The 26,691-nt window shown below is 68.4% G+C and overlaps 2 protein-coding genes across 9 annotated transcripts in view; one reads left to right on the forward strand and one right to left on the reverse strand.

Moving 5' to 3' along the window:
- Positions 1-1,584: 1,584 nt before the first annotated feature.
- VIPR2 (vasoactive intestinal peptide receptor 2) lies at positions 1,585-19,276 on the forward strand. Its single transcript, XM_036230584.1, has 13 exons — positions 1,585-1,647; positions 3,700-3,799; positions 7,169-7,276; positions 8,212-8,306; positions 12,273-12,370; positions 14,702-14,843; positions 15,776-15,926; positions 16,332-16,392; positions 16,778-16,847; positions 17,139-17,230; positions 17,778-17,907; positions 17,977-18,018; positions 18,883-19,276. The coding sequence occupies exons 1-13, from the start codon at positions 1,585-1,587 to the stop codon at positions 19,054-19,056; spliced, it is 1,326 nt and encodes a 441-aa protein (XP_036086477.1). The 3' UTR covers positions 19,057-19,276.
- A 2,733-nt stretch (positions 19,277-22,009) lies between these two features.
- Positions 22,010-26,691, reverse strand: part of DYNC2I1 (dynein 2 intermediate chain 1) — a 43,251-nt gene continuing 38,569 nt past the window's right edge. For 7 of the 8 annotated variants that reach the window (XM_016160948.2, XM_016160940.2, XM_036230586.1 and 4 more), the window contains one exon: positions 22,010-25,783. In XM_016160948.2, the coding sequence (XP_016016434.2) occupies positions 25,609-25,783 (175 nt within the window). In that variant the 3' untranslated portion in view covers positions 22,010-25,608. The remainder of the gene's footprint in view (positions 25,784-26,691) is intronic. The other variant, XR_004953987.1, reaches the window with a different exon arrangement.

Consider the following 26,691-nt stretch of genomic DNA (forward strand, 5'->3'; position numbering starts at 1 on the left):
AAATCCGAACCCGGACACCGCCGAGCGCTGGCGGGGCCGCGGGGCCCCGGGAAGTCTCGCCCACGGCTGGCGGGGCCGCGGCCCGGGGCAGCCGCTCTGGGGGACAGTGTGGCGGCTTCCTGCAGAACTAAGCGTGCTCTCACCCCGCGACCCCGCAATCGTGCGCCCCGTGTCTCCCCAAAGGCGCTGCCACACGAAGCCTGCAGGCGGACGGTCACGGCAGCTCCACCCGCTGCTGCTGAGACTGGGACACCACCAAGGGTCCTTCGGCAGGCGTGGTCCTTGTGTCCGGAGGCCGGGGCAGGGCCCGGCTTCCGCAGGCCCCGGCACAGCACTGCCAGCGGCGGCCTCGGCTTCGCGGGGCCAGTGCCAGCAGCCCAGAAATGGAACTCCATGCCAGGCACCCTCGGAGAAGCCCCTCTGCGCCCGCCCTGAGGGCACGTGGCCAGCCCTCGGGCCTCGTGGACCGGCCGTGCGTCCTGCTTCCCTGACGCCCTCGGCACACGCACTGTCCCTGGCGCTTCTGTGCGGCATTCCCGCTGCCGGCCACCTCCCCTCCCGTCCCGGACAGTCGCAGCCCCGCCCAGGAAAGCCCATGCCCCCGGTGTCACCCTCCTGCGCCTGTCCCTGTCACACTGTTTCTCGTGCCGGGCACCCTCTGCTGGCCCAGAGACTCGCACGGGGGGCCGTGTCCCGGCCCGCGCCGGGAGGCGCTGTTCACACGCAGCTGCGGCGAAGCCCCGTGTTTGCCATCTCGATTCCCGCGCTGCCTCTGAGGTGTGGCGGTCACGGTCTCGTGGACAGATGGCTCAGAGGCCTCTGGGCTCGTCCAGGGTCGAACAGTGAGCGACTGACCCCAGAGTCCGCAGCTTCCGGGCCCCGAGCCGCACGTCCAGAGTCCAGCTCCTGGCCCACGGTGCTGTTCTCGCTGGACGGAGAGGCGGACAGCAGCCGATGGGCAGATGCCACAGAGACGACAGACAGACAGACAGCCGATGACAGAGACACAGACAGGTGATGGATGGCAGACAGATCTAAGGCCGAAGGAGGCAGGCGACCCCGCCCAGGGCCTCTGCGCCCCCGGCCCGGCCGGCTCTGCGGCTCCGAGTGGGGGCAGGGCACGGAGGACCGCCACCGGCCCAGTCTGCCCCACCGACCGCACCCCAAGTTTCTTTTCAGCTGCGGGGACCCAGCCCTGCTGCCTCTGAAGGCCGCCCGCCGACCTCGCTGAGTTCCTGCCACTTGTTGGGGCATCTTCAGGGTGGAACTTAACAAAGAAGACCATGGCGCTCACGCCTGGAGCCCTGCCCCCCAGTTCCCCAAAGGGGTCACTGCCCCCCCACCGTCGCTGTCCCGCAGACCGCTCCCCTCGCACCCTTGGACCCCTGAGATCGGCCCCCTTCTGCTGGTCCTGCCGCTGAAGCCGGGACCGCGGGGCAGGGATGGGGGAGGGATGGGGGAGGGGTGTGGGGGGAGCGGGGGAGGCGGGGCTCGGGGGGGCGGGGCTCGGAGCCTGCGGAGCGTGCGGTGCGGGAGCCGCGGGCTGTGCGCCCATGCGGGGTCCGCGGAGCCGGGATGAGGGGGATGAGGGCGCCCGCGCTGCTGCCGCCCGCGCTGCTGGCCTGCTGCGGATGGCTGCTCGCGCCGGTGAGTGCGCCCCGGACCCCCGGACCCCGACCCCCGGCCCAGGGCCCCCGGCCCCCCGACCTCCAACCCCCGACCTCCAACCCACGGCCCTGGGGCCCCGTCCTGGTGAGTGCGCCCGGTCCCCCGGCCCTACCGGGGGTGGGGGGAGCGCCCCCCGCGCCCCCCGCGCCCCCCGCGCCCCCTGCGGAGTCCGCGCGGGGACAGTTCCCGACCTGGAAGCCGGGAGCCCGAACGTGCCCGCCCGCCGCCCTCCTGGACTCGCCGGGCACAGGGTCCAGCGTCTCCCCGACGCTCGTCCTCGGCTCGAGGCCGGCGAGGCGCTTCCCGCGGGGGCCCCGGTGCCGACGGCCCCGCCGCCTGCGCGGGCGCCTGTCCCGGGGCCGCCGGCCTCGCTCCGTCTTCCCCGCGTCCCTCCTCCAGCACCTGCTGCGGGTTTGCTTGCTCCGGGGGCAGAGGGCGCATGATGGGACTCAGGAAAGTTTCCTTCTGGAACATTCTGCTTTTTTAACCTCATGTGAAAGCGCAGGAGGAAACGCCGTGTTGAACAGAAGGTTTTTCACTGGCACACTGGTGGGGCGCTTCTCGAGAACCCATCCTTTCATCTGCGGACCGTTTTGGACGGTGGTGAGGGGCGTTCTTGCAGCCTCTCCCCAGAGGAGGCCGTGCCCTCCCTACTCACGCACTTTTCCTCTTATGGCTGTGGCCGGAGCTATCTGGGGGGGCCGATGCCCCTGCGCTTGGTTGTCAGGAGGACGTGAGCCGGGCGTCCCCCCCTGCGAAGGCACACCGGCCCCCTCCGCAAAGACCCTTGCTGCCAATTCCAGCGCTCCCCAAAACCTCCGGGTTGAAACTACAGAGAACGATCATGGTTAATGCTGCTTTGATTCCTAAGATGCTCCCAGAATAAGTCACGGCTCTGCACACTCCGAGAATGCCAGGCATCACGACGTCTTTTAGTACCGGAACAAAAAATTATTCTGCTTTTTACGTCAATAGAATTTCCCTGATCTTGACATACAAACCATCAACTAGTTTATATGTGAAAAACACAGGAGTTTCTACAGTGGGTGGTTGACCAGAAATGAGCTGGGGGAAAAGACAAGTTCTGGGTCTCTTTGAAAATGAGGGTGAACGTGGCAAAAGAATCCCGCGTTAAGTGTCTTTTCTTACTTCTCTTAGGAAATCGTATTCCTGCTTAGGGTTATGACTGACCGGTTTTAACGGGAGGACGATTAAATGTGGGGCCGTGAGGTGCCGAGAGCCCGGGTTTTCAGGCACGGGAGGGCCCAGCGCCCACGTCCAGTGTGAGCGCTTGTTGGGGGGCGGCAGAAAAGGAGAACGTTGGGCCTCAGTAAAAGCAGAGATCGGAACATCCTCCTTTAAGAGTGACGCTTGTGGCGTCGCCTTTTACACACAGGAACAGACAACACCCGTCGGTGCCACGTCGGGGGGCCCCGCGACAGGCCCCGCGGGCTGGAGGTCGCCACGCCCCACCCTCCCCGGCCGGCTCGCCCCCGATCTTTAAAAAAAAAGCCCTTCACTCTAAATTCTGAAGTTCAGTTTCGACCCGCAGCCTCTCAAATAAAGTTGTCCTGCAGGGCTCCTTCCCGGGGGCCCAGCGGCCGTTCCGACGAAGTGTCTGGGCTGCTGTGCAGCCGTCACACGTGGTCTTGTGAGAAACGTGTGTTTGCTTTCATGAAATCAGGGGCTCTGAAATGGAGGCCCCCGGCACTGGAAGACTGTTGGCTTAAAGACCTCTGCCGCCGGACATTAGTCTCCTAGCAGCACACGCTGCATCACGCTTGCAAGCTTGTTACGCTGCTCAGAACACCATTCCGCCAGTTTCACATCTGCTTTGTAATTCCTCCGCAAAGCAAAGGGTGACGCTTTCTCTTAGTAGCCGAGCCAGAAGTGTGAAGGCGACGGCTTTTCAACGCGTGTTAGTCTGGACGCAGCTTAAAGCTGTGTGGTTTGGGCGTTTGGGGTAGACCTTCCGCTTGACTTCCCTCTTAGGGTGGAATTTTAGTGATTTCTATTTCAAACCTTGCCCAGGTGAACAGCATTCACCCAGAATGCCAACTCCACCTGGAAATACGGGAGGAGGAGGCGAGATGCTCAGAGCGGCTGCGGGCCCAGCCGGAGCCGCACAAAGGTAGGCGGGGGCTGGGGGCCGGCGCGGGGGGCGGAGAGCCCGACACGCAGAGAGCTCACGCCTCGCCCGCAAAACTGGAGCCTTAAGGTCACCTGCTTTAAAAAAAAAAAAAAAAAAAGAGGGTCTGTTGCCACTTTTAATGAACTTCTGGTGAAACTCGCGTGGAGGGGAAGCTCCTTCACACAGACCTTTTGAAAGAAAGCCTTAATGCCGGCAGTAACGCTTCCCAGGGTCTGAGACAACAGCAACAGTTACTAAAACAATTTCTCGGGCGTTGTTATGCTTTGCAAAAGCCACTCTATTTTCCATGATTATTTATCTGATTTCTTGCTTTTTGAAATCTTAGTCGCATCACACATAATTTTGATCCAGTTAAGAACAGTGGAAACTTGTCAGAAATCAACTGGAAAAATGAGTTTTGTTTCCTGAAGACAGGCCTATTGCAAATACAGTGAAATTGCTGATTTTATTTTCTTCAGGTCAAAAAGCTGGGACCACGTGCCCCACAGATGCAGGTCTGTGAACTCGGGGTTCTGGGCTAACGCCCCGATGATCAACAGTAGCAAGGACCTTTTGCGCCTTCAGGTTTCTTTTTTCTGTTCTGTGTCGTGATTTTATCCTCTTTAGGAAAAACTTAAAATGAAAGCAAGACTGTGTTAGAACAGGCGGGGGTCCCACGGTGGACCTCAGGCCAGTCACGGAGCTGGGCTTCGCTCTAGACTGCTGTCCGCTGGACGGGGAGTGCCAGCCACATGGGTAATTCTGAATTTTCTAAGAGCCACATTGTAAGTCAGAAAAAACTGCGAGATTCGATTTAACTACATGTTTCACGCATCTAAATACGTCTTAATTATCATCATTTCAACTTGTAATGAACATAAAATACTGGTGAGAAATTTTGGAGTTCCCTTCACGCACTGAGTCTCAGACGCCCGGTGCGTCAGAGCTGGGACCCGCCCCCTTCGAGTGCTGACGGGCGGCCCGCGGCTCCCGTGCCGGACGGTGCTGCCCTCGGCTGCGACCCAGACGCGTCCTGGGTCCTTCCCGCCCGCTCCTTGGCCGGCAGGCGGGGCCCCTGGCTCCAGGGCCCCTCCAGCCTTAACGGCTGTGCTTCTGCGGTACGACGCGGTGCCGACAGCTGCGTCTTCCAGGCCTGGTGGAACTGGGCCCCGGCGAAGGCAGGCGGAGCAGCTCAGCCCCGCGGCAAACGGGGACGCAGGTCTGTCCCGTGCGAAGCCAGGTGCTCGCCGTTCGCCAGCTACACGGGCAGACGAGGCGGGGTCCTGCCAGTCAGGGCCTCACGACAGAACCGCTGTCCTGGCCACTGGGATCTGGTCCCGTCAGTGAAAACGGAGAGATTCAGGAAAAGTAACTGCTGGGGGGAAACAGACTGAGGTGGAGTCGTCGGGCTGGTGGCCAGTGAGCCAGGTCCTGTCACGGCTCCGTGCACGGGCCTCCTGCATGTGGCGGGCTGAGGACAGAGCCTCCCGGCCTCTGCGCCCTCCGTAAGTGACCCGCGCCCTGTCTGAGACTCTGGGGACGGGACCTGTCCCCCCCACGCCATTGCTGGACGGTCGAGTTGCCGACGGGTCTGGGGCGCCCACGAGAGCTGCCCACACACTGGCCTTGAGACCCTGCGTGTGAGGGGGTGCGACTCACGGCCGGGTGTTTCGTGTGAAAGAGTCTTTATTTCTGGTTGGGTCACACACATGGAGTGTTCGAAACCATGTTCAGTTTCGCTTTGTCTGAAGGCACAGTTTTGAGCCCTGGCAGCTGGCCAGCTGGAGGCGAGTGGGGGCTGCTGGCCCCTGGGGTCCTGAGGGCTGGCGCCTGGCGGTGGGGCCATGTGCGGGGTGCACCGTGTGCCCCCCTCTTCCTGCCCCATGGCTCTTCAGTGACCGTCACACCCTGAGCAGCTCCTCGCCACACACGGTCTCAGCAGGGCGCAGCTGGGCCGAGGCCACGGCGCTGGGCGGTCCCCTCCGAAGGGCCCCTCCCACTCCGCGACTGCCGGGGGCCGCATTGTCACCGGCCTGGCCGCAGGCGTCCTAGGCCGGCTCCGGCACATGCCCAGGCGCGCGAACGCATCCGTGGAGCCTCCTCGCCTCTCCGGCTCGTGTGTGAAGAGCAGACGACGTAAAACGCACCCTTAGAGCCACGGGGACCCTCTGTCTGCTGGGCCTTGATCGTCACCACCGGCGTTCGCGCCGACTGGGGTCCGAGGGACTCGGCGTGGCAGGGCACTTGCCGTCGGCCCCTGGGCGGGCAGCACAGGTGTCCGGGAGGAAGTGCGGGGCGGGCAGTGCCGCCCTTCGGCGTCTCGACGGTGGGGGCCTGCGCCCCGGCTCTTCTGGTTCTGAGCCTTTGTCACACATTTATTAGCTTCTCCGTAGAGAAGCGCCTTCTCCGACGGCTTGGAAAACGACTGCGACCCCTTACGGAGACACGGGACCGAAGTTCAGACGTTTGGGGCCCCGATAAGTCCTTAGTAACTGGGGTTCCAGTCGACGACCCTTCTACCGCTGTCCGTCAGCGTCACCGAGTGGCTGCTGAGGGGCGGAGGTGGGCGGTCGAAGGCGCCGTGTCTGCACCGAGGTGGACGTTGAAAACGATGGTGTCCTGAGGGGGACGTGGGCCGCACGCCGCCGAGCGGGAGGCGCCAGCACACGACGCCCACGCCGCGCCCGCCGCGCGCGCTCCTGCACGGGACGGCGCCGGGCCCTAGGGCGAGGCCCCTTCAGAGCTGGGGGCCGGCGCCCGCGTGGGACCTGGCGCCCCCGGCCGCCCCCGCGGCCTCGGCACAGGAGGGGCGGGCGGCTCGGGGAGAGGCCCGGGATGCCGCCTGCAGTCCGCGACGGCCAGGGGCTCCCCTCCGTCGACTGCAGGGTGCTGACGTCGTCTGGGGCCGGAGCAGAGAGGCCCCGTCGAGCTGCTGTCGTGTTCGGGGACCCCGTGGGGTGCGGCCTGGGCGTGGGGCTCGCAGGCCCTTTCTGGGCTCCCTGGAAGCTGTCCACTGCGGTGGCTTTACCTTTGAATGGAGGGGTCATTGGTGACGTTTGCTCCTGAGTGTGGAGGGGGGACCCTGAGACACCGAGGGCCCACCGCGCCCCTGGGGGGCACGCCCCGGGAAACGCCCCGGCGCAGCTCGGGAGCGTGCAGGCCACACCGGGTCCCTCGAGCACTTGCAGCTGCGGGCGAGGCTCTTCCTCAGCCCAGGCCGGTGAGCACACAGCGAGAGTGTCCTCAGTGAGTCCCCGTCGCTGCAGGACAGCGGTCTGAGGAGCGCATGGCTCCTGCTGGCAGCGCGAGCCCGCCGGCCCCTGGCAGCCGGGGCCGCGTCCCGCCCACCCTCACCCCGTCTGCCTCCAGCCTGCAGGGGCGTCTGGGACAACCTCACGTGCTGGCATCCTGCAGACCTCGGGGAGACCGTCACGGTGCCCTGCCCCTCGGTGTTCGGCTCCTCTCACAGCAAACCAGGTACCATCTGCCGTGCCCGGGCCCCGCAGTGGTTTGCGTCCGGCGGGTCAGCCCCCTGCCCTGGCTGAGCTGGGGCCGGCTGGGCCGTGCGAGCCGAGCTGGGGGGCCGCAGTGGTGTCACAGGAGCCGCAGAGAACTCACTCTGCTGCTGGCAGGGGTCGCGGGGCAAGCGCCTGGCGGCCGAGGCCGCCGAGGACTCTGGCCAGTGTGTGGCACGGCCTCGGGGTCAGGGGTCCAGAGAGAAAGGCCGTTTTGCCCTGGGATGTGGGTGACAGTTGCTGAGAAGGAGCCGGAAGACGGCGATGGCCCTGCGGTAGTCTCCCTGGTCACCCCCGGGCAGGGGACACGTCACTTGGGTGACGTGCTCTGCAGCCGGGGGGGAGCAAGGACAGCCGGGTGACAAACGGCAGGAGCACACGGCCCCGCCGTCCTCTCCCGGGGACTGCGGGCAGGTGTCAAAGCCATTGGACATAGGCTGCTGTGGGACCGGCCTGGAGGCCGAGGGGCAGCAGAGGCCACCCCGGGGCCATGGGAAGCACGCCCACCACCCCTGCTGGGCCACTGTCCAAGGAGCCTCCCTGCCCGGGGCCAGAGCCCAGCCAGACGCCGTGACTGTGACTCTGTCTCTGCAGGACCCGTGTCCCGAGCTGTGACGGGGCAGCCGCGTGACTGCTGGCAGGAGCGGGGGCAGGGCGGGGCGGGGGCTCCGGATGGGCGGGCGTCGGCCGCCGGCGCCGCCACCCTGAGCCCTGGTCACGGTGCCGTGCTCGGTGACACCGGCGCCCTCGGCCAGGGCCACGAAGCGGACAGGTCTCGCCCAGGTTTCGGGGGAGAGGGGCCCGGACCGGCTCCTCGCGGACCCGGGGACGGAGCGTCTGCAGGCCGGGCTGTGACAGACACGTCACCGCTGACCCACACCAAACTTCGCCTTCCAGGAAACATCAGCAGGAACTGCACGAGTGGCGGGTGGTCACCGGCGTTCCCGGACTTCGCCGACGCGTGCCGCTACGAGGACCCCGAGGACAGCCAGGTGGGGCTCCGCGCCCCGGGCTTCGCCGTCCGTCCCCAGGGCCCGTGTGGCTGGCGTCTGCCGCGCCGCGGGGCCCGGTCCTCGGCGCAGCACGCGGTGCCGCCGGACCCAGCGAGGCCCCGGAGCCGGACGCGCGGCCGGCACCGGGGTCGTGGGTCGGTCTGAACTCTGGAGGCCGCAAAGGCTGCTCCGTCCACGCCGCCGAGCCACGTGGCGTTCCCTGCACGGGGCTTCTCCCCCGGGTCCCACAGCCGCTTCCTCGGCCTGGGTGGTGACGGGGGCGGAGCCGGCGCTGGGGCCGCCTCGCACACCGGGCCGGTGTCGTGGCCGGCGTCGTGGCCGGCGTCGTGGCCGGTGACGTGGCCCAGCGACATGGGCGGTGTGGTCGGTGCTGTGGCTGGCGCAGTGGCTGGTGTGGCTAGTGTTGTGGCCCCGGCGACGTGGCCGGTATCGTGGCCGGCGACGTGGCTGGTGATGTGGCCGGTGACGTGGCCGGTATCGTGGCCGGTGTTTGTGGCCGGCGACGTGGCCGGTGTCGTGGCCGGTGACGTGTGCCGGCCAGCAGGGGCTCCATGGTGGTGGGCAGCCCCTCGGCCACGCCACGTGCCAGCGCGGTGAAGGCGGCCACGGCGTCCCCAGCGCACTTGGAGAGGTGACTGGCCAGCTTCGCAGGACTCGCCCGGGCCTGACCCGGTGTGCCAGTCCGCTCGGGCCCCGCCTCCTGGCCCGGATGTCATTCCGCTTTGTCGCCAGAAGCCAGACCGCTGCCCCGGCCCCCACGCTGACCCCACGGCCCAGGGGCCAGCAAGACGCGGCCGCATGGGAGACGGCAAGGCAATGACGATGGCTCCAGGCGGGGCCCGGGGGGGCTTTGTCCCCGAGCCTCGGTGGGAGTGGGCCGGGCGGGGCCGCCCCGCCTCCGCGTGTGTGACCGCTGCCCCGGCCCCTCCTCGCCTGCTGTGGCCTGTCCCCGGCCCCGTGTCGTGGGCTCTGCTGTGCTTTCTGCCCTCGCTGGGCCCCGTCGTGGCCGATTGCTCCTCCTCGTTTCGGGGTGCAACCCGCCGTGTTTCGCACATCATTCGGGGGGTCCCGGTGCCAGTGCTGCTGGCCCTTGGCAGTTTTTGGTTCCTTTCTCGGCCCTTTCTGGTCCCACGAAGAGGCTGGTCATCCGCATGGCTCACAATGCGCGTCCTCTGGGAGGCGTCGCGGGGGGTGACCGTGAGGGGCATCCCCACGGCTCCAGGGGCTGGGGACAGTGCCACCGTGCCACGTGGTGGCCACAGCCCAGAGCAGGCGAAGCCTGGGACCTTCACGTCGGCCTCGACTTGGCGATTCTGGGCGCGACGTGAGCGGTCCTGCTCCCGGTTGTCCCCAGCTGCCTTTTGGCTCTTGAGAGCACCCGGACCAGACCGCCCGTGGGCCCTGGAGCGAGGCTTCGGGGTGTGCAGATTTAGCCCCAGCCAGAGGCCGTTTCTGCAGAACGAGGGGCTCCCAGGCCCCACCGGGGGGACCTGGCTTCACCTGCCACAGTGGCCCTGCTGGACGCGGTCCGACCGTTTTGGGGACTAGGAGACGGGCCCCAGTGGCCAGGAGTGTCTCCTCTCTGCAGACGTGGGGGGGGGGGGGGCTCTGCGGTCCTCGTGCCGTCCTGTCTGTCCCCCCGTGTGTGGCGGCGGCTGCACCTCCTCTGCCCCAGGACGGGCCCCCTCGGTCTCCACCTGCTGCCCAGTGCCCCCCGTCGGTGGCCTCCCAGGGGTGCTGTGAGCTGAGAAACACGGAAGCGACTAGAAACGCAGCCGCCGGAGTGAGTCTGCGGCCAAGTGTAGCTGCCGCGGCCACCGTGACCCGCTGCCCGCAGCCCTGACCCCACCCGCACACCTCGCCGAAGGGCGTGCTCCGTGCGGGGTGGACGGCCGGCGTGCGCCTCTGGGTCCCGTGCTCTGTCAGCCAACACAGTCCCGACTGAAGGGCATGTCTGCTGACCTCAGCCGCGAGGCCCGTCTGGCACCGCAGCCTGCTGTGCGTCAAGCAGACGTATTTCTTCCGCTTCACGCCCGAGCCCGGCGCGCACGCTGCCCTCTGACCACGCCGCTCCCCCAGGGCCCCGCCCGGGCCTGCGTGGGCCCTGCCCGGGCCTGCGTGGGCCCCGCTTGGCCTCTCGGCCCTGTGGGAACACACCGGAGACGGCGAGGCGCCCTCCAGGGAGTGCGCTCGCACGCCCAGCGGACCCGAGAGGGCGGGCGCCGCACCCATGTTTGCTGCTCCCACCGCTGCCAACCCAAGGGCTTTGGGACGAGGCTCTCCAGCAGCGTCAAAAGGCAGGAGGAAGCTGCCTTCACGGCCATCGGGGGCTGTGAGTGGCACCGGGGGCAGGGACAGCCGGGCAGGCAGGACGCGGCGGGCTCCGCGGCGAGGCCAGGGCGTGGCGGGGGCCCCGTCAGGGCCGTGTTGGCGCCAGAGCCACGCCCGACTGCCAGCGCACGGCCGTGGCTCGCGGGGGCAGCAGACGGACGCGGCCCGTGGCCGCCACCAGCCGACTTCCGCGGAACCCGGAGCAGGACGCCCACCGTGGCCCGGTCATGGGCGAGTCTTCCAGGAGGAGCAGGTGGGCGGCTGGCCGACAGGGCCTGGGGGCCGTGGCCACGAGCAGGGTGACGGTCAGTGTGGTCAGGAGGGGGCACGGGGCACACGCACTCCGACGTGGGACAAGGGGAGGCGCCCAGGGGCTGCCGCCTCCCTCCCGATCTGGGCGTTGGCGACGGTCCGAAGTGCGGTCACGAGTCGAGCGGCCGCACAGTTGTCACAGTAACAGGCGGCTCTGCAGCATCTCGCCCACGAAACCGCACCGTGGCCAGGCCCCCGCCGTGCCCGGGGCACCTCTTGGCCCCGCCGCCCGCAGCCCCGCCCGGCACCCACAGCCTCTCCACGGCGGCCCCCGCGGCTCTGCGACCCCCAGCGCCTCCTCCCCTCCTGTGCCGCCGGGGACGGCCGGGGTGCCTGAAGCGCTCTGATTCAAGGGGCGGCTTTGAGGAAAAGAACATGGTGTTAAAAACACAAAATACACAGCGGGTGTCTGCACGGGGTAAATACCGGAACCGCGGGGCGTGGCGCGGCGGACACCGGGCGCTCCTCGCCTGGGCGGTTCCGACGGGGAAACGTGGCCTTGTCACGAAGCTCCAGGCTCTCAGGGGGCCCCGTGCCAGGGACTCGATCGGCTGTCACGGGGCCGAGGGGAAGCTGAGACCGGGCGAGTCCGGGCCCCGCGGCCAGAGTGCACCACGTGATCGGCCGCCGCGGCTCCGTCGGCTGCGGGCAGGGTTTCCGGGTGGCCACCCTTGCTTCCGGGCGGCAGGCCTTCCGTGACTTAGAGGCTGCTTGCTTGGGACCACGGCGTCTCCTCCACAGGCGGAGACGCAGCCGCTCGCCCCCGCTGTCTGCCGGTGACCGGTGACGGCTCAGAGGGCGGCCACGCGGCCCTGCTGCCCCCTCGCGGGCGGGTCACCGTGAGCCTGAGGCCAGGACCCTCACCTCAGCTCGTCCTGGGAGGTCTTGGCCCTCGGCAGCCGCGGCAGGGAGCGGAGCCGGCCGCGGCTCTGCTACGCGGACGCCCGGCACGGTCTAGTCGGTCGGTCCTGGTACCTGCTCGCTGTTTCCCCTGTTCCGCCGACGCGGTCCCGGGCCTCCCGCGGCCCAGGTCCTGGGTCGCACATCGCTGAGCGGCTGGCGCCGTCCGCATCGCAGGCGGAGGCGTGGGGCGCCAGGGTCTCTCCCGGTGCATCGCAGGGGAAAGGCGGGCGCTTACAGAGGGGGCGGCGGTTTGGGCTCGGCGTGGGGGAGGGGCACAGGCGGCTCATGGTTTCCAGGGCCTGAGAGCCGTCGGGCAGGGAACGGCACCCTCAGGTCCGGGGACGGTCCCTCGGTCCCGGCTGCCACCAGCAGCTCACAGCGCTTTTTCTTTCTCTGCAGATCACGTTCTACGTCCTGGTGAAGGCCGTTTACACCCTGGGCTACAGCGTCTCCCTGGTCTCCCTCGCGACAGGGAGCATCATTCTTTGCCTCTTCAGGTGAGTAGCAGAAACGAGCCATTCTGCATCGAATTCGAGATGGGGGACGTATCCCCTTAGCCACCTCGTCCGCTGAGGAGAGCAGGCCGCCGCCCGGCGCCTCTCTGTGCGGAGCCAACACAGCGCCCGAGACGCGGCGGCGGCGGGTCGGCCGGCAGCGCCGACGCCGTGACCCGAGCGCCCCGCGGCCCTCGCGCGGCGCTGGTCTGGGCCTCGCTGGGCCTCCAGTCAACTGCTCCCAAACATGGCCGCTTCGCGGGTGCTCGGAAAATGCAGAAGCCACACGGTGCCGTGCTCGCCGCTCGGAGGCACCCCGTGGGCCGTGCACGCTCCACCGCGAGACACGGCGATGGGACCCCCAGCACGAGGCATGAGGCGGACTGCCCGGGCTCAGCCCGCGGCGGCTTCTCAGCAGCTCTGCGACTTTGGACGAATCCCTCACATGCAAGGTGCGGTGCCAGCAGAGGACGTCCCCGCGTTTTCAAAGCGCGGCCTGCGGAAGGCACGGCCGGCTTTGCCCGCCTCTCCCCGGCATCGAGGCTAGAGTCCCACCTGGTCCCTGACACAGCCGCCTGGCAGCTGACGGCACACGGGGTACAGCCGGTTGGGCACAATCGGAGCGAAGAGGCTTCGGGCCCGGAATGCACGACTCTGTCTTGGAAAAGCTAATGAGCGTGTTTAGGGTGAAATCCACGTCTTAGACATCACCAGCACTAAATAAAATGGCAGATGTTTGGCTTATTTTAACGGGGTTTTGATCACCACGCATCTTATTTCTCTTTGCTAACATATAATTCACACATTGACCAATATTCAGAGAAAACCGATGTCTATCTTTAGAACCTAACAAGTAGCCCACGAGGGGACCTGTCTTGGAGAGTAAAGTGCACGAGCAAGGCCGCGTGAAGAGCATGGCTGAGAAGTCCGGCGGACGTGCGCGAGCACCACTCCGCGCTTTCCCGGCACGTCGCCTGTCGCCGGTGGCCGGCGGTCCCCAGGGAGAGAAGTCCGGTCCCTCGAACCCCGAGCCGAGCTTCGACGACGTGGGGAACGCCTGCCAGAGTCCAGGTCTTTAACCTGACACAGCATTAGTATTTGTTGTTCTGTCTTCTACATTTTACTACGTATTTTTAAATTTTCAAGTTGTTAAAGATTAAAAAAAAAAAAAAAAAGGCGCATCCAGGGAGGCAAGCCGGCAGGCGTGACCTGAACCAGAGAATTTTCAACTTATTCTCAAACGGCCGAGCAATCCCTGCTCTTGACGTTGGCGGTTTACCCTCTGCTTCGTCCTTGGTGGCACATTTATCGAGCTCACCCAAGAGCATCTCGGAATTGTCAGACGTGTGGACGTGCGCCTTCAAGAGGACCGCGAAGGGTGTCACGGGTGTCGACACAACTCTGCACTAGACAGACAGACAGACGTGGCTCGCTGCCCGCCGGTGGCAGGTCTCGGACGCCGCCCGCTGCCGAGTCCGTGTGCGACGATCGCCAGGAACGGCTCCGAGGCCGGGAGCCCGTCTCGGCCCTGCGCACGACAGAGACACCGTCCCCTTCCCGCGGCGTCCGGCACGTGCGCCCGCCCGCCCGACGCCAGCCCCGGGGCGGCGGTGCCGGTGACTGGATTCCAAGCTTCGCAGCTGAGAAGCCCCAGCCGCTGGGGGCTCGGCCATCGTCCCAGCCCCGGCACCGAGAGGCACCAGGGAGCCATGTCCTCGCTGTGCACTCACAGAAGTGGGCAGCCCGCCCCGGGGCGCGGCGAGGACGCGGCCAGCTGGCCCGCGGCCTGGCTGTGCGTGGGAGTCGCGGGGGGCCCCAGCAGCGGCCCCCCGAGTGCTCGCCGTGGACGAAGCCGCTGTCAGCCCGCAAGGCCCAGGGGGCAGGCGGTGGCGCCCACGCGGCCACCGTGCTCCTAGCCAGTGCCGGCGGGAGGCGGGCGCTCTGCGGCCCGGTCCGCCAGCCCGAGAGGCCCGTGCCGTGCCCCGGCGGCCGAGCAGGCGGGGCCCCCGACGCCATCGCCGAGGGGCGGGTTGCCCTGGCTCGCGTGCAGGCCGCACCCTCCGCTCACCCGCCGCCCGCCTGTAGGGCCGCACCGCAGGGAACTCGGCGGGCGGACTGTCGGGCGAGACGCGAGGGGCCGCGCGGGGCTCTGACTTCTCCCAGCACCGCCGCGGTCTCCCAGCGAGGCCCCGCGCGCCGTTCGATGGCGGCCTCTGGGCGTTGGCTTGTGCTCCAAATCCCATTTCCGTTTCTCGGGGGGACGTGATCCTGCGTTCGTCTTGCTCCGGCAAGCTCGCCGGCTTCACGGGGTTCGCGCCTCCCCCCGCCCCCCAGGAAGCTGCACTGCACAAGGAACTACATCCACCTCAACCTGTTCCTGTCCTTCATCCTGAGGGCCGTCTCGGTGCTGGTCAAGGACGACGTGCTGTACTCCGGCTCGGGCACTCTGCACTGCCCAGACCAGCCGTCCGCCTGGGTGAGGCCGTCCCTGCGCACGCGGGCGTGTGTGTGGGGGATGCTTTCACAGCCCCAGCTCTGGCCCCCTCCTGCTCCTCTCACCCCTGTCCCCATTGCTCTCCGTGATGCGGTCCAGAGCCGGGCACAAGGTCCGGGGGAGGGGCCGGGCCAAGAGGCCGGGGCTCAGAGCAGGCCTGGGGGCAGGCGAGCTGGTGACAAGCGGGCGGGTGAGCGGGTCCCAGGCTGGGAGGTGGGCTGTGAGCGCCGAGCCCACTGGGGTCAGGGTGCCAGCTGCAGCCGGGCTGGGACGCGGACCCAGGGCCCAGACGCCCAGCAGCAGGCGCCTCCGCGGCCGCGGGAGGAGGTCACCTGGGCAGGAGACGCTCGGGCTGGCTTTGGACAGGAGACCAGGGGTCGCAATCAGCAGGGTCCACAGACGCCGCGTGCCGGTCTGTGCCCCGGCTCTGCCCGCGGCGTGGTCGAGTCTGGCGACGCTGAGCCGCCTCCCATAAGCCGCCCGAGGGTTTTCTCTGCCAGCGTCACCAGGAGCCCTGGCAGGCGCTGGGCGCCTGGCACCACCCGATTCGATTGGCGCCTCTGCAGCCGGCTCCTCTCACCTTGCAAACACCCTCGGCTGGCTCCGCTCAGGACGGGCCGGGCGTGGCCCCCACGGGCCGGGTCAGGCCTGCAGAGAGGACGGTGGGGGGGGGGGGAGAATAGGCGGGGACAGGGCGGCGGGGCCTGGGGACGTGGGCGGCGGGGACGGGCGGACAGGAGGGGCGCGGCCGGCAGCCCGGCAGGGCCCCACGCGTCGCCCCACGGAGCCCGGGCTGTGCCGGGGCCGTGTCGAACGCACGCGTCCGCGGTGCCTGCGTGGCGGGGCACCCTGGGCCCGCACGCGAACGGGGCCCCGCGCCCGCCGGGGCTGAGCGGCGCCGGCTGCCGTTGCAGGTGGGCTGCAGGCTCAGCCTGGTGCTCTTCCAGTTCTGCACCGCGGCCAACTTCTGCTGGCTGCTGGTCGAGGGCCTGCACCTGCACACGCTGCTGGTGGCCATGCTCCGCCCCCGCCGGCACCTGCTCGCCTACCTCCTGGTCGGATGGGGTAAGGACTGCGGCCGGGAGGGCCCGCGGCCACGCTCCGGCGGCCCTGCACCCCGGGGCCTGTGGCGCGGCCGCACGGGGAGCCCTGCCACTCGGGGTCCAGGCTACAGCGCAGTTTGCGAGCGCCTCGCGTTGGCGAGGACGGGGCAGGGGGAGCTGCGGGCGCCCCGTGACCCGGCCAGCACCTCCGCTCTCGCGTGTCGGTCCAGGACGTGCGTGCGTGTTCGGGCGTCTTCGCCGCTCAGAGGCGCGAGCGCGGGGCGCGTGCGCTTACGAGGCCCCGGCTCAGTGTGCGCCCCACGCGGCCTCGTCCCCGACGACCCCGGCTGGCGGAGGCCACGCATGTCCCCACAGCCGTCCCAGGCTGGCCGGCGCGGGGCTGGGGGTGACCGGCGTCTCTCCACAGGCGTCCCCACGGTGTGCACGGCCGCGTGGACGGTGGCCAGGCTCTTCGTCGAGGACACAGGGTGAGCGCCGTCCCCACGCAGCGAGGTCCTACGGCTTCCGGCTGTGCCGTGCCAGCCGGAGCCGCAGCCGCGTCAGAGCCCGCGTCGCGGGGTTTTCATGGGGCTGCCCCGCCGCTCCCGGCTTCGGGGGCTGCTCCGGGGTTTCTGTCCTGTGGGGAATAAACACAGCATCCGCTGGACAGGGACGGAGGGCCCCGCGGCCTCCGAGCGCAGCGCGACTGCCCGGTGCAGCGTGGGCGTCGGGGGCACCGCGGTGCGTGCGAGCCGGCGCTGCAGAGGGGCCTGTGGCGTCCCGCAGCGCGGTCAGGGGCGAGGCCGCGGGCAGTGGGCTCCGGCGACGTGGCCGGTAGAGCCAGCGGCAGCGTGGGCTCCCTCTCCCCGACAGCTGCTGGGACACCAACGCACACAGCGGCCCCTGGTGGGTGATTCGGACGCCGATTCTCTTTTCCATCGCGGTGAGTGGTGTCCACGCTGGGCGGAGCTGGAGTCGGTGCTGTCCCTGTGGGGGGGCGGGTGGTGCGTCCGGCAGGCGCAGTTAGGTTGACCGAGAGGCCACGTGCGGGCTCCGGGCTCCGGGCTCCGTCTGCACGATTCACGACTCCGTGCTAACTCGCCTGCTGCCGCAGCCCGCAGTGCGGTGAGCCCCGGCCCGGGGCAGAGCCAGGCGGGCCGGGCGGTGGCCTCTTCAGACCGCAGGGCCGGGGCCCAGACACCCGATCACCCCCCGCCCCCGTCTCCCTGTGCAGGCCAATTTTGTCCTTTTCGTCAGCATTGTACGAATTTTGCGGCAGAAGCTGACGTCCCCGGATGTCGGGGGCAGCGAGCAGTCGCAGTACAAGTGAGTGTGCGGGCGCGGAGCCGGCCTCCCTGACCGCAGGCCTGGGACCGAGGGCGGGGGCCGGAGCGAGGGTGGCCTGGGGGCCGGGGTCGGCACGCCCGGCCGTGGCCGGAGTGCGGGGGGCACGGGGGCGGCGGGGGGGTGCGGGGGGTGCCGGGGGGGGGCGGCGGGTGTGCGGCCCCGCGGAGCGCCAGCTTGTCGAGCTGTTCGCCCCCGGCCCGTCGGGTCATGTGGGACCAGAACGGGGTCACTGCGGCACCCACGGGCGGACCCGCTGCAGCCGGCCCGTTTCCTGCCCCGGCCGAAAGCCCTTCACACGCGGGCGGCAGGTCCGGCCGCTGCACTCGGTGAGGGCGGCCTTGGCCCAGGCTGCGGCCGGCAAGCTCGTTGGGTTCCTCGTAGGCATCTGCCGCGCAGTGAGGTGGAGCGGTCCTCACTGCACGGGCACTTCCTGCCCGTGTTGGGGGGCTGCCTGCACCCCGGGAAGCGGGGCCAGCCTGCCGAGGGCCGGGGCCGGCGTGCTCAGCTGTGTCCTCCCCCGGCGCAGGCGGCTGGCCAAGTCCACCCTGCTGCTCATCCCCCTGTTCGGGGTCCACTACGTGGTCTTCGCCGTGGTTCCCATGGGCATCTCCTTCAAGTACCAGCTCACCTTTGAGCTGGGTGTCGGGTCCTTCCAGGTACGTGCGGGCGGGGCTGGCAGTCCCCAGGGGGTGCGAGCGCCCCTGACGACCCTCTCTCGCCTGCAGGGGCTGGTGGTGGCCGTTCTCTACTGCTTCCTGAACAGCGAAGTAAGTTCTCGTCATGCCGCGGGAACTGCGCGCACATGAGCAGTGTGGGAGGGGTCCCCGGACCGCCCCCCCAGCACCGAGCGCCCGTCCTGCGCAGCCCCTCCGGCCTCCGGCCGGCGGCTGCACGGTCACCCACATGCCCCGCAGCCCGCGGCCTGAGTCTCAGAGCGGGAGGGGCAGGCGCGGCAGTGGGCGCCCTCTGGCCTTGCCCTGTCCCTCAGCTCCCCCGAGCATCGTGTCCCTGAGCTGCAGTGGCCTTTCCCGCTCTGCGGGGCCCGCGCCTGGCCAACCCTCCGTTTCATGCACTCGCTGCTCAGGGGCCACCCTGCCCAGCAGCCCAGATGCTCTTCCCGCGAGTCCCAAGTACCCTGTGCCCACCCGGCATCGGCAGTGGGAGTTCCGGGGGCACACGTCCAGCAAGGTCGCCAGGAACGTCCCCCGCCCCTGCGCCCCTGGCTCCTGCTCTGTCCCCTTCTGTGCTCGCAGATCCCTCATGATGCAGAGCCGTTGGCCCGGAGGCCCCCTGGGCAGAGGGTGGTGGCTGTGAGGCGGGCGGGGGACCCTCAGCCCGTGCTCGCGCGGGGCTGCCCCCTGCTGCGGTGCAGGCACTGGCCACACGCGCCCCGAGGCCCGGCCTGTCTGTCCAGCTCGCGTTCTGCGGCGCAGTGCGGGTGCCCCCCGGGCAGCCCCCCGGGCCGAGCCCTCTGCCCTGCGATGCCCCCTCTCCTCCCCTCCCCTGCCCTCCCCGAGCCCCGTCCTGCCAGGCCGACAGGGTGTGCGGGCAGCAGGGCCTCCCTCCGGGGCCTGCTGGAGGCCCGAGTCCCCCTCGCCTGACCCATGGCCGTGGCTCTGCCCTCGCCCCAGGTGCAGACCGAGCTCAGAAGGAAGTGGCGGAGCTGGTGCCCGAGCCGGGCTTCCGGCCCCAGGGACAGACTGCACGGCTTGTCCATCTCCAGGACCGGCTCCGAGGGCACCCTGCACCTCCACCGCGGCTCCTGCACTGAGTCCTTCCTGCACACAGAGACCTCGGCCATCTAACGGGCCCGCCGGGTCTCAGGGCGCCCCGCGGGGTCAGCGCCCGCTCCGGGGGGCGGCCTTGGCTTGCCCCACGCAGACGGGACTTTAATTGCTGGACAGCTGCGGCCTTTAGGCAATCCCATTCCTGACAGACCGTTTTCAAGGACAGTGGGACGGAGCACCCCGCCTAACGCCCCCGCCTGCGCCTGGCCAGCAGCCGGCCCGACTGGCTGTGCAGAGGCGACCTCGGCCCGCGTGACCTGCGCCCTGGCCCCTCTGGTCTGAAGGATCTGAGCATGGGAGCCGGCTTGGGACTCCCTGAAACCGCTCTTCACGCCAGGGGGACCCGCCCCTCCCGCGCGCCCCTCCCCCACCCTCCCCTGCCTCTCCACCGAGAACGTGGGCCCGGCCCGAGCAAGGCGCCCGGCGGGCACCAGGGAGCAGCAGGGAGCAGCGTGTCAGCCCCCCGCGGCGCCCGTGCCCCTTGCCCACCGAGGGCACTGCAGCCCCCCCACCCAGCAGGCCTGCCCCCTGCCTCCAGGAGGCCCCTGGTCCTCAGGCCACTGGACGCAGCGTTGTATCTGGTGGGAATGGGAACCTGTTCTCTTTAATGAAAATACTCTTACGGTCGTTTGTGTAAACGGAGGATTGTTTTGGCACAGTATGAAAAGGCACCGAGCACGTCTGTCCCGAGTCAGCAAACAGCACTGCTGGCTTCCAGCCCCCTCGGGCTGGGGTGGCTGAGCGACCCCCGAGGGCTGGGCGGAGAGCGGAGGGCAGTGACCCACACGGAGCCAGGGCCAGGCCTCCCCCGCTGCACCTCGTGCTCCGCCCACTCACAGCGCTGGTCCCCTGGGAACGAGGCCACGAGGCCTCTTCCTGTGCACCGCAGGCCCTGGCACGGGCCGGCGACGGGGGTGCAGGGCGGACGGCCGCATGGGCCAGGGAGCGGGGTGGACGCCCGCCCTGCACGGTCAGGGGTGTGGGGCGGCTCGGTGCTGTGTCCGGTCAGGGGTGTGGGGCGGCTCGGTGCTGTGTCCACACCACCCGGAGCGGGCCCCGCTCCGCTGCCCGGCTGTGCCCAGAGCCACGCGGCCGCCTGGACTCCGGACCGAGTCCGGCTGGAGCCGTCGGAGGAGCTCGGGCGCCAGGCGCATGGGGACCCTGGCGAGGTCGCTGCCGTGTCCGTTGGCCGGCGTTCCCGGAGGCCGGAAGGGCCGTGCTGTCCAGGGAAGGGAAGGCGTGCCGGGAAGTGGACGCTACTGGCCGTAGCCGCTGACCACGGCGTCGACGCGCCTTTTAAAACGCCCGTGAGCATGCCGCACGCGAACACCTCAGCGAGTGCTTGCACACCTGGACGCGTGGCCTCCATGGGGGGGGGGCCTGGTGCGTCATGGCCTCGGAAGCACCCCCCGCCCCCCTGGCCCCTACGCGCCTGACGAGACACTGCGCTGGAGCGGCTGGCGGTGGCTGGACCGTGGCACCCGGCAGCCCCGCGGCGGGCACCCCGCACTCGCCACCCAGCTCCACGGAGGCCGAGCCCCTGCGCGTGGGGCAGGCTGAGCGCGCGTGTGCGTGTGCACCTGTGTGCGTGCGTGTTTCTCTGTGTGTGTGTGTGTCATGGCCCTAACCACAGCCACAGGCAGGTAAACTGCCTCGTTTCAAGAAGGACATGACGCGCTGCTGAAACCCCTCCCCCCGCCCCCCGTGGAGGACGGCGGCGGGCCTCGCCGTGGCCCCGCCCCCCACCCCGCAGGCCTCGCCGTGGCCCCGCCCCCCCACCCCGCAGGCCTCGCCGCGGCCCCGCCCCCCACCCCGCAGGCCTCGCCGCGGCCCCGCCCCCCACCCCGCAGGCCTCGCCGTGGCCCCGCCCCCCACCCCCGCAGGCCTCGCCGTGGCCCCGCCCCCCACCCCCGCAGGCCTCGCGCCCCACAGGCCTCGCCCTGCACCAGGGACGCCTGAGGCGTAGGGACTGGGGGGGGGGGCGGGGGCGGTCCTGACAGGCCCCAGAGCCAGAGGGTCGGGCTGAGCCCCGCGGCCGGCGCCCCTCCCCCGTGCAGGCCGGTGCCAGGGCGCGGACAGGGTCCCCGTGCTTCCCGGCTGAGCGAATCCCCCGCCCTCCGCCTCTTCATGCAAACGAGGACGCGTTCGTGCTGCGCCAGGGCGCACACCAGCCAGGCACCCCACGGCTCAAAGCGCGGGAGCGGGTGCACGGGGTTCCGGGCACCCCGCAAGCACCCCAGACGCTGGGCAGGTGGGCGCCCGCTCGCCGGGCCGCGGTGGCTCCTCTCCTGCCACACGCGCTGGCCCCGCAGGCTGCCCCCCCCCCCCCGCCGCCCCTCCCCCTGCCCCCCCCCAAGCCCCGCTCGCTGCCCGCCTGGTGCCTGAGGGACGCAGCGTCACAGCCGCCCTGGGCGCATCTGGTCTAGGCCCGACCCCCACCCACCACGGTCCTCGGGACGCAGGTCTTTGATCTTGGGTGATGGGGACGCGGCTGTGGGGCTCTGGGGGCGGTGGGCGCCCTCCGCCACGTGGCTCTGCTTGCTTGTGGACCTGACAAAGGATTTGGGGCATCTTTTATACAGAAAAGCGTTCTTTGGAACATGGAAAGAAAAGGACTCTCACGTCCTTTCTCTTCGCTGAAGGCTTAACGGAAAGTGGGGCAGGCAGGGGACAGCAGGGGGTCCCCTCGCTGGTGAAAAGAGCCCCCCCCCTGCCCGCCTGGGACAGAGCCAGACCGGCAGGCTGCCAGACACAGCCCCCCCCCCCCCCCCGCAATTACTGGCACCTTCTTTGATTGCATTCAGCCCACGGAGCAGAAGGATCAACAGGGAAGATAAACATTGGGCGCAGTTAGAAACCACAGACCAGGTCAGACCGGTCTCTTCTCCGAGGTTGGGGGCTCCACATCCTCCTGTGTGGGAGGTCGTGGGTGGCTAGCTCTGAGAAAGCACAGGAACTGGTACGCCTCAAAAACACACGCTCCCACAGTTTAAGTAATTACCCTTACGAATGTGACGGCTGCGATTTTCAAACAATAGCATAATTACAATCCTTTCAGACTTAAAGTCACGCAGTACACCGAGGCCCCCTTGTAAAGTGGCTCATAATTGCGCAGATTCTTGCGTCCTGCGGGCTGCGTGTATCGTCCCCCGTCCGTCCGCCGGCATGGAAAGCCCCCCCTAGTCCTCTGGGTTTAGCGCGGTGGGAGCTGGGGACGTGTAAGGCCCAGCCTCAGAAAGTTAGAGTCCAGTTTCTGTATTTGTGTGCAGGGCACACACACAATGCTCGAACAGGAGGTCTTTCGTGGGAACAAATTTTCAGGTGTATGCGAGACACTTCCCCCTGACGGCCTGTCCCATACTTGGCATCTTCTTCCCCTTCCGTAACGCATCGACTTACGTAAGCGGGCATCGCACAGCGAGGGTCACTCACACCGGCAGAGGTGGAGAGCTCGCGGAGCCGTGTGTGTTCCAGCAGAAGGGGATTCAGAGATGCCACTCCCCCGTCAACACCACTATTTAAGGAAACACTGGCTCACAGATGCCTTAAAAACTACGAAGTGGTCACTACTTAGCACTGAAGAAAGCAAACGTTGCTTCTGACACACAGAGAAAACTAAAGGAAAGAAAACCTCCTATAACAACAGAAAAAAGAGCCTGCCACGGTTAAAACGATGAGAGGGTATTTAAATCAGATGTGATTTCAAGTCATGACTACGTTAATTTCTCTGTTGAAGAATAAATTTCAGATTACACCTAAAAACAAGACCCAGAGACTCAGATACAGGGAACAAACTGAGGGTCTCCAAGTGGGAGGGAGGCCGGTGGCTGGCTGGGAAAGGAGGGGACGAAGGGTGTAGATGGTCCGGGATGCGAAGGGCGCCAGGTGCTTGCTTACCTGAGCAACGGGGCGATCACTCCGCAAGCTACAGAAATGTCTACCCACGACGCTGTGCGCCCGGAACTAACACAAAGTAATGTCGGATGTCACCTGCAGCAATCGATCAATCATCCAGGTACATGGTGTTTTTAAAACTCACACCTAAAATGAATAGCACTGATACTTTCCTATACTGACATACGGGCACAGCATTCAGGCGAATACAGCGAAAAGTGATCTCGGGGTGGGAGGAGAGGGCAGTGGGTGGGCGGGGGACGGGGGACCACTGAGTCCCTCTCAGGACCGTGCGCTAGTCACTGTGCCCCCCACTGCCGCCCGAGCCCCACCCCTGCACCCCTGGCTGCACTGCGCATCCCCTGGGGGCCACGGGCAGGCCCTGCTTTGCTCAGTGGGGTCTGGGGTCTTCCGTCCACTTCCTCAGGGCGGAGAGAAGGCTCCCGTGCCTAGCAAATGCGGGAGCTGGAGAGTAACGGAAGCAGGTCACTGGTAGAGTGTGCCCTCCCCGGAAACGCCGCTGAAGCCACCCTGTGGGACGCCGAGCGTGTGTCACCTCGTGGAACCCGGGGACGGACGTCTCGGGGAGTGAGGCCAACGGCGGCTGTTTCAGAGGCCAGGTCTGGGCCGGGATGGGTGCTGGTGTGCGGTGGGGTCGGGGTGGGGTTGCGACAGTGTGGGGTGGCGGCCACGGCTGGAGAGGGTCTCAGAGCCGGCTGTGCTGAGAGGCTGTACTGCCCTCAACGTGGGCTCGCCAAGTAACTGCTGTTCATACAAGTGTTTTCAGGAAGCGTCTGAAGCAAACGATGCCGTCTGGGTTTCCTTCTTCACACGAAAGGCAGGCTTCTCTTAACCTTCTACCTGTTGCACCAAGTTACCTGGTGACACTTGGAAAGAAAGCGTTTTCCAGCTCCTGCCACGGTGACTTGGAGCTCAGCCCCGCGGTGACAGAGGCAGAAGGGGCCGCAGGCTGCAGGCTCCCGGGCCAGGGCTCCCCACCTGCCCAGGCCGGCCCGCGACGCCCGCTACGGCACAGAGCGGCCACACCTAACAGCCTCTGGGGGGCGGCTGGGCCCCCCGCACCCCCACTGGCGGCGGGCTTCGGGCTCCCAGCATTGGCGATGCTGGAGACCCGGCCCCACCGGGTCCCCCCCCGCGAGCCTGAGCCACAGACGGCTGCAGCTCCATGTGCACGGCAGCCTCGACGGCTCCGGATGCCAGGGAGCCCGCCCTGCTTCCTGTTCCAAGTGTCCCCGCAGGGGCGGTCACACCGCCACAGACTCACGAACGTGTGTGTGTGGAGAATCGGTATAAAGGGAAACTCAGAAATCAGACTGACGAGAACCCAGGGGGACGTTTGATACTGGCGAGCTAGTCTCTTCCAGGAGCCGTGGCCCTCCAGGGTCCCGCAGACACACGCAGGGGCTGGGACCCGGCACCGCCGAGCCCGCTTCGGGACGCGGGGCCACAGTGGCCCCGGTAGGACAGGCGCGAAGCGAGGCTGCCGCCCGGCTGGCCTGGGACTCTGGCCGCCTTGTCAGGAAGGCCAAGGAAGCACGTGTCCCCGAATCTCACTTAGCCCCAGGTGAGGCGGGACAGCCGTCACCGGTAAGGGCGGGGAGGCGAGGCGCCCTCGTCGTAGCGTGGGGCCCGGAGCCCGCGTGCCCAGCTCCGCGCCCGTCAGGTCCACCCTGCGGCCACGCCGGGCCTGCACAGCGGCTTGGAGCTGCGGACGGACGTGCAGGGGCCCTGGGCGCCTCCGCACCAGCGACCCCCGCAGAGGCCGCCCTGCGGACCGGCTCGGAGGCGCCGGGCCAGGGGGGGCGCCCCCGTCATGCGTGTGCCGCGCCAGCGTCTCGGACTGGCAGGCGGCCCAACGGCACCCCGGAGCGCCTGGGAACGGGAGCTTTGTCCCCGCGGGAAACCGAGCACCGAAGGAAAACGTGGGGCAGCGGACACGCCGCTGGCTGTGGAGACAGGTTACGTCCCTCTGCGCGGAGGCCCGTGGGGGACCCTCGGCAAAGCCGCCAGCGGGCCCACATCCTCCCGGGCCGCGGGGACTCCAGTAGCTGCAGGCACAGCGTGGACGGCAGCGCCCTCACTCTCTGGGGGCCCCTGGGAGCCGACCCGAGGCGGACGGGGCCCCGCGTGCTCTCCAGCGGGTGCGGGTCCATCGTGCGGCCGGGGCTGGCTCCCGGGACAGGCCTGGAGCGAGGAGACCAGCTCTCCCGGTGGGCGGCTCAGCCTCCGACACGCGGGAGGAGCACGGACGGTCCCCGCCCCGTGCGTGATGACACCGCGGAGCGCCCACTGTGCACCAGGCGCTGGCGTGGCCGCCCTGGCGCCGGGGACAAGGGCCGAGGAGGCTCCGCCCTGGGAAAGGCCGCATGCCCACCGCTGCGCGGCAGAGCCGCTCACTAACACATGTCTGCGTGGCGGGCCACGTGAAGTCAGGTGCCACCCCTGACAACTCCAGGCTGCTCGAAGCGCGAGCAGAAACGGGCTCAGAGCAGAGCGCGCGGGGCGAGCCTGTCCTCTGATCGGGTCCGCCGCGGAGCAGCGCTTTATTTGCTGGGCGCGTGGGAGCGGCACCCTCGTCGCCTGGGTTCTGTACAGAACGCTGTTCCATCTCCGCGGGCTCCCCGAGCACGTGGGGGGCCCCCGCCCCGCAGCCCCCTAAAGAGCTTCCTGCAGAAGCAGCCGCAGCCGCTCCCGCTCGTCGGCCCCCGGCGCGGCCCACTCTCTCCGCAGCTGCTGCACCTCCAGGCCGCCGGACGCCCTGGCCAGCACCAGGGCTGGGGAGCTGCCGCCGGTCTTCTCCGGTTCGCCCACGACCACCATGGCCACCAGCCTGAAAGCAGCAAGCACAGACGCTGTGAGCCTGAGCCTCCCGGGTCGCCGTGACAGTCCAAGGAAGGTCGGAGCACAGGTGTGGGCACGCGAGTCTGTAGCGACTGTGTGGACAGCTCGCCTCTGAGCGCGAGGTCTGCTGGGTCTCCTGACTGCTGCTGGCCGCCACGGGGAAGGGCCGAGGACGTGCTGCCTCGTGCCAGGCAGTGGCCCCTCCGGGTCCCCAGCCCAGGGCCCTGGGCTCCAGACCTGTCCGCCCGGCCTGCTCCTTCTGGCGACCGGTAACGCCGTCCACCCCAACGGCCCCGACCTGGCCCGTGCCACGCCGCGGCCCCGCGGCCCCGACCGACCCCGTCTCCCGTCTCACTGTGTCCGTCCTGCTGACGTGGCCAGACCCCGGCTCCCAGCCGCACCTCTCCGCACTCTCTCCCCGTCTGGGCACCTCCACCGCCCTTTAGGATTCAGCTCAGTGCCGTCGGCCGGGAGGCCTCCCTGGTCCCTGACCCTGCGGACTCGGTCGGCGGCCCCGGGTGTCCAGGGATCATGTGACCACATGCTGGTGACAGCTGTAGCCACGCTGAGCCCCACAGCACCTCCCGCACCCTTCCCCTCTTCTCCGCGAGGTCGGGAGCGTCCAGGCCTGACTGCGGCCGGCACCCCGTAAACGTGTGCCCACACCCCAGGTGCCCACCTCCCTGGCCGAGCCCCTCTGGGGCAGTGCGGCCCACAGAATCTGAGCAACGAGGGCAGAACGCACCCCAAGTCTGGGCTCCGCACCCCGTGGCCACCGTCCCGCAGTGGCCCCAAGCAGCGCCTGCTCCCGGCATGCTGGACGCCCGCCCGCTCCCAGGCCTCGGCGCGAGGGCCTCTCACTGACTCCTGCGAGCTCGGCGAGTTTCTCCCGCTCCT

The sequence above is a fragment of the Rousettus aegyptiacus genome, unplaced genomic scaffold, assembly GCF_014176215.1.
Source record: "Rousettus aegyptiacus isolate mRouAeg1 unplaced genomic scaffold, mRouAeg1.p scaffold_m13_p_13, whole genome shotgun sequence".
Taxonomy (NCBI): domain Eukaryota; kingdom Metazoa; phylum Chordata; class Mammalia; order Chiroptera; family Pteropodidae; genus Rousettus; species Rousettus aegyptiacus.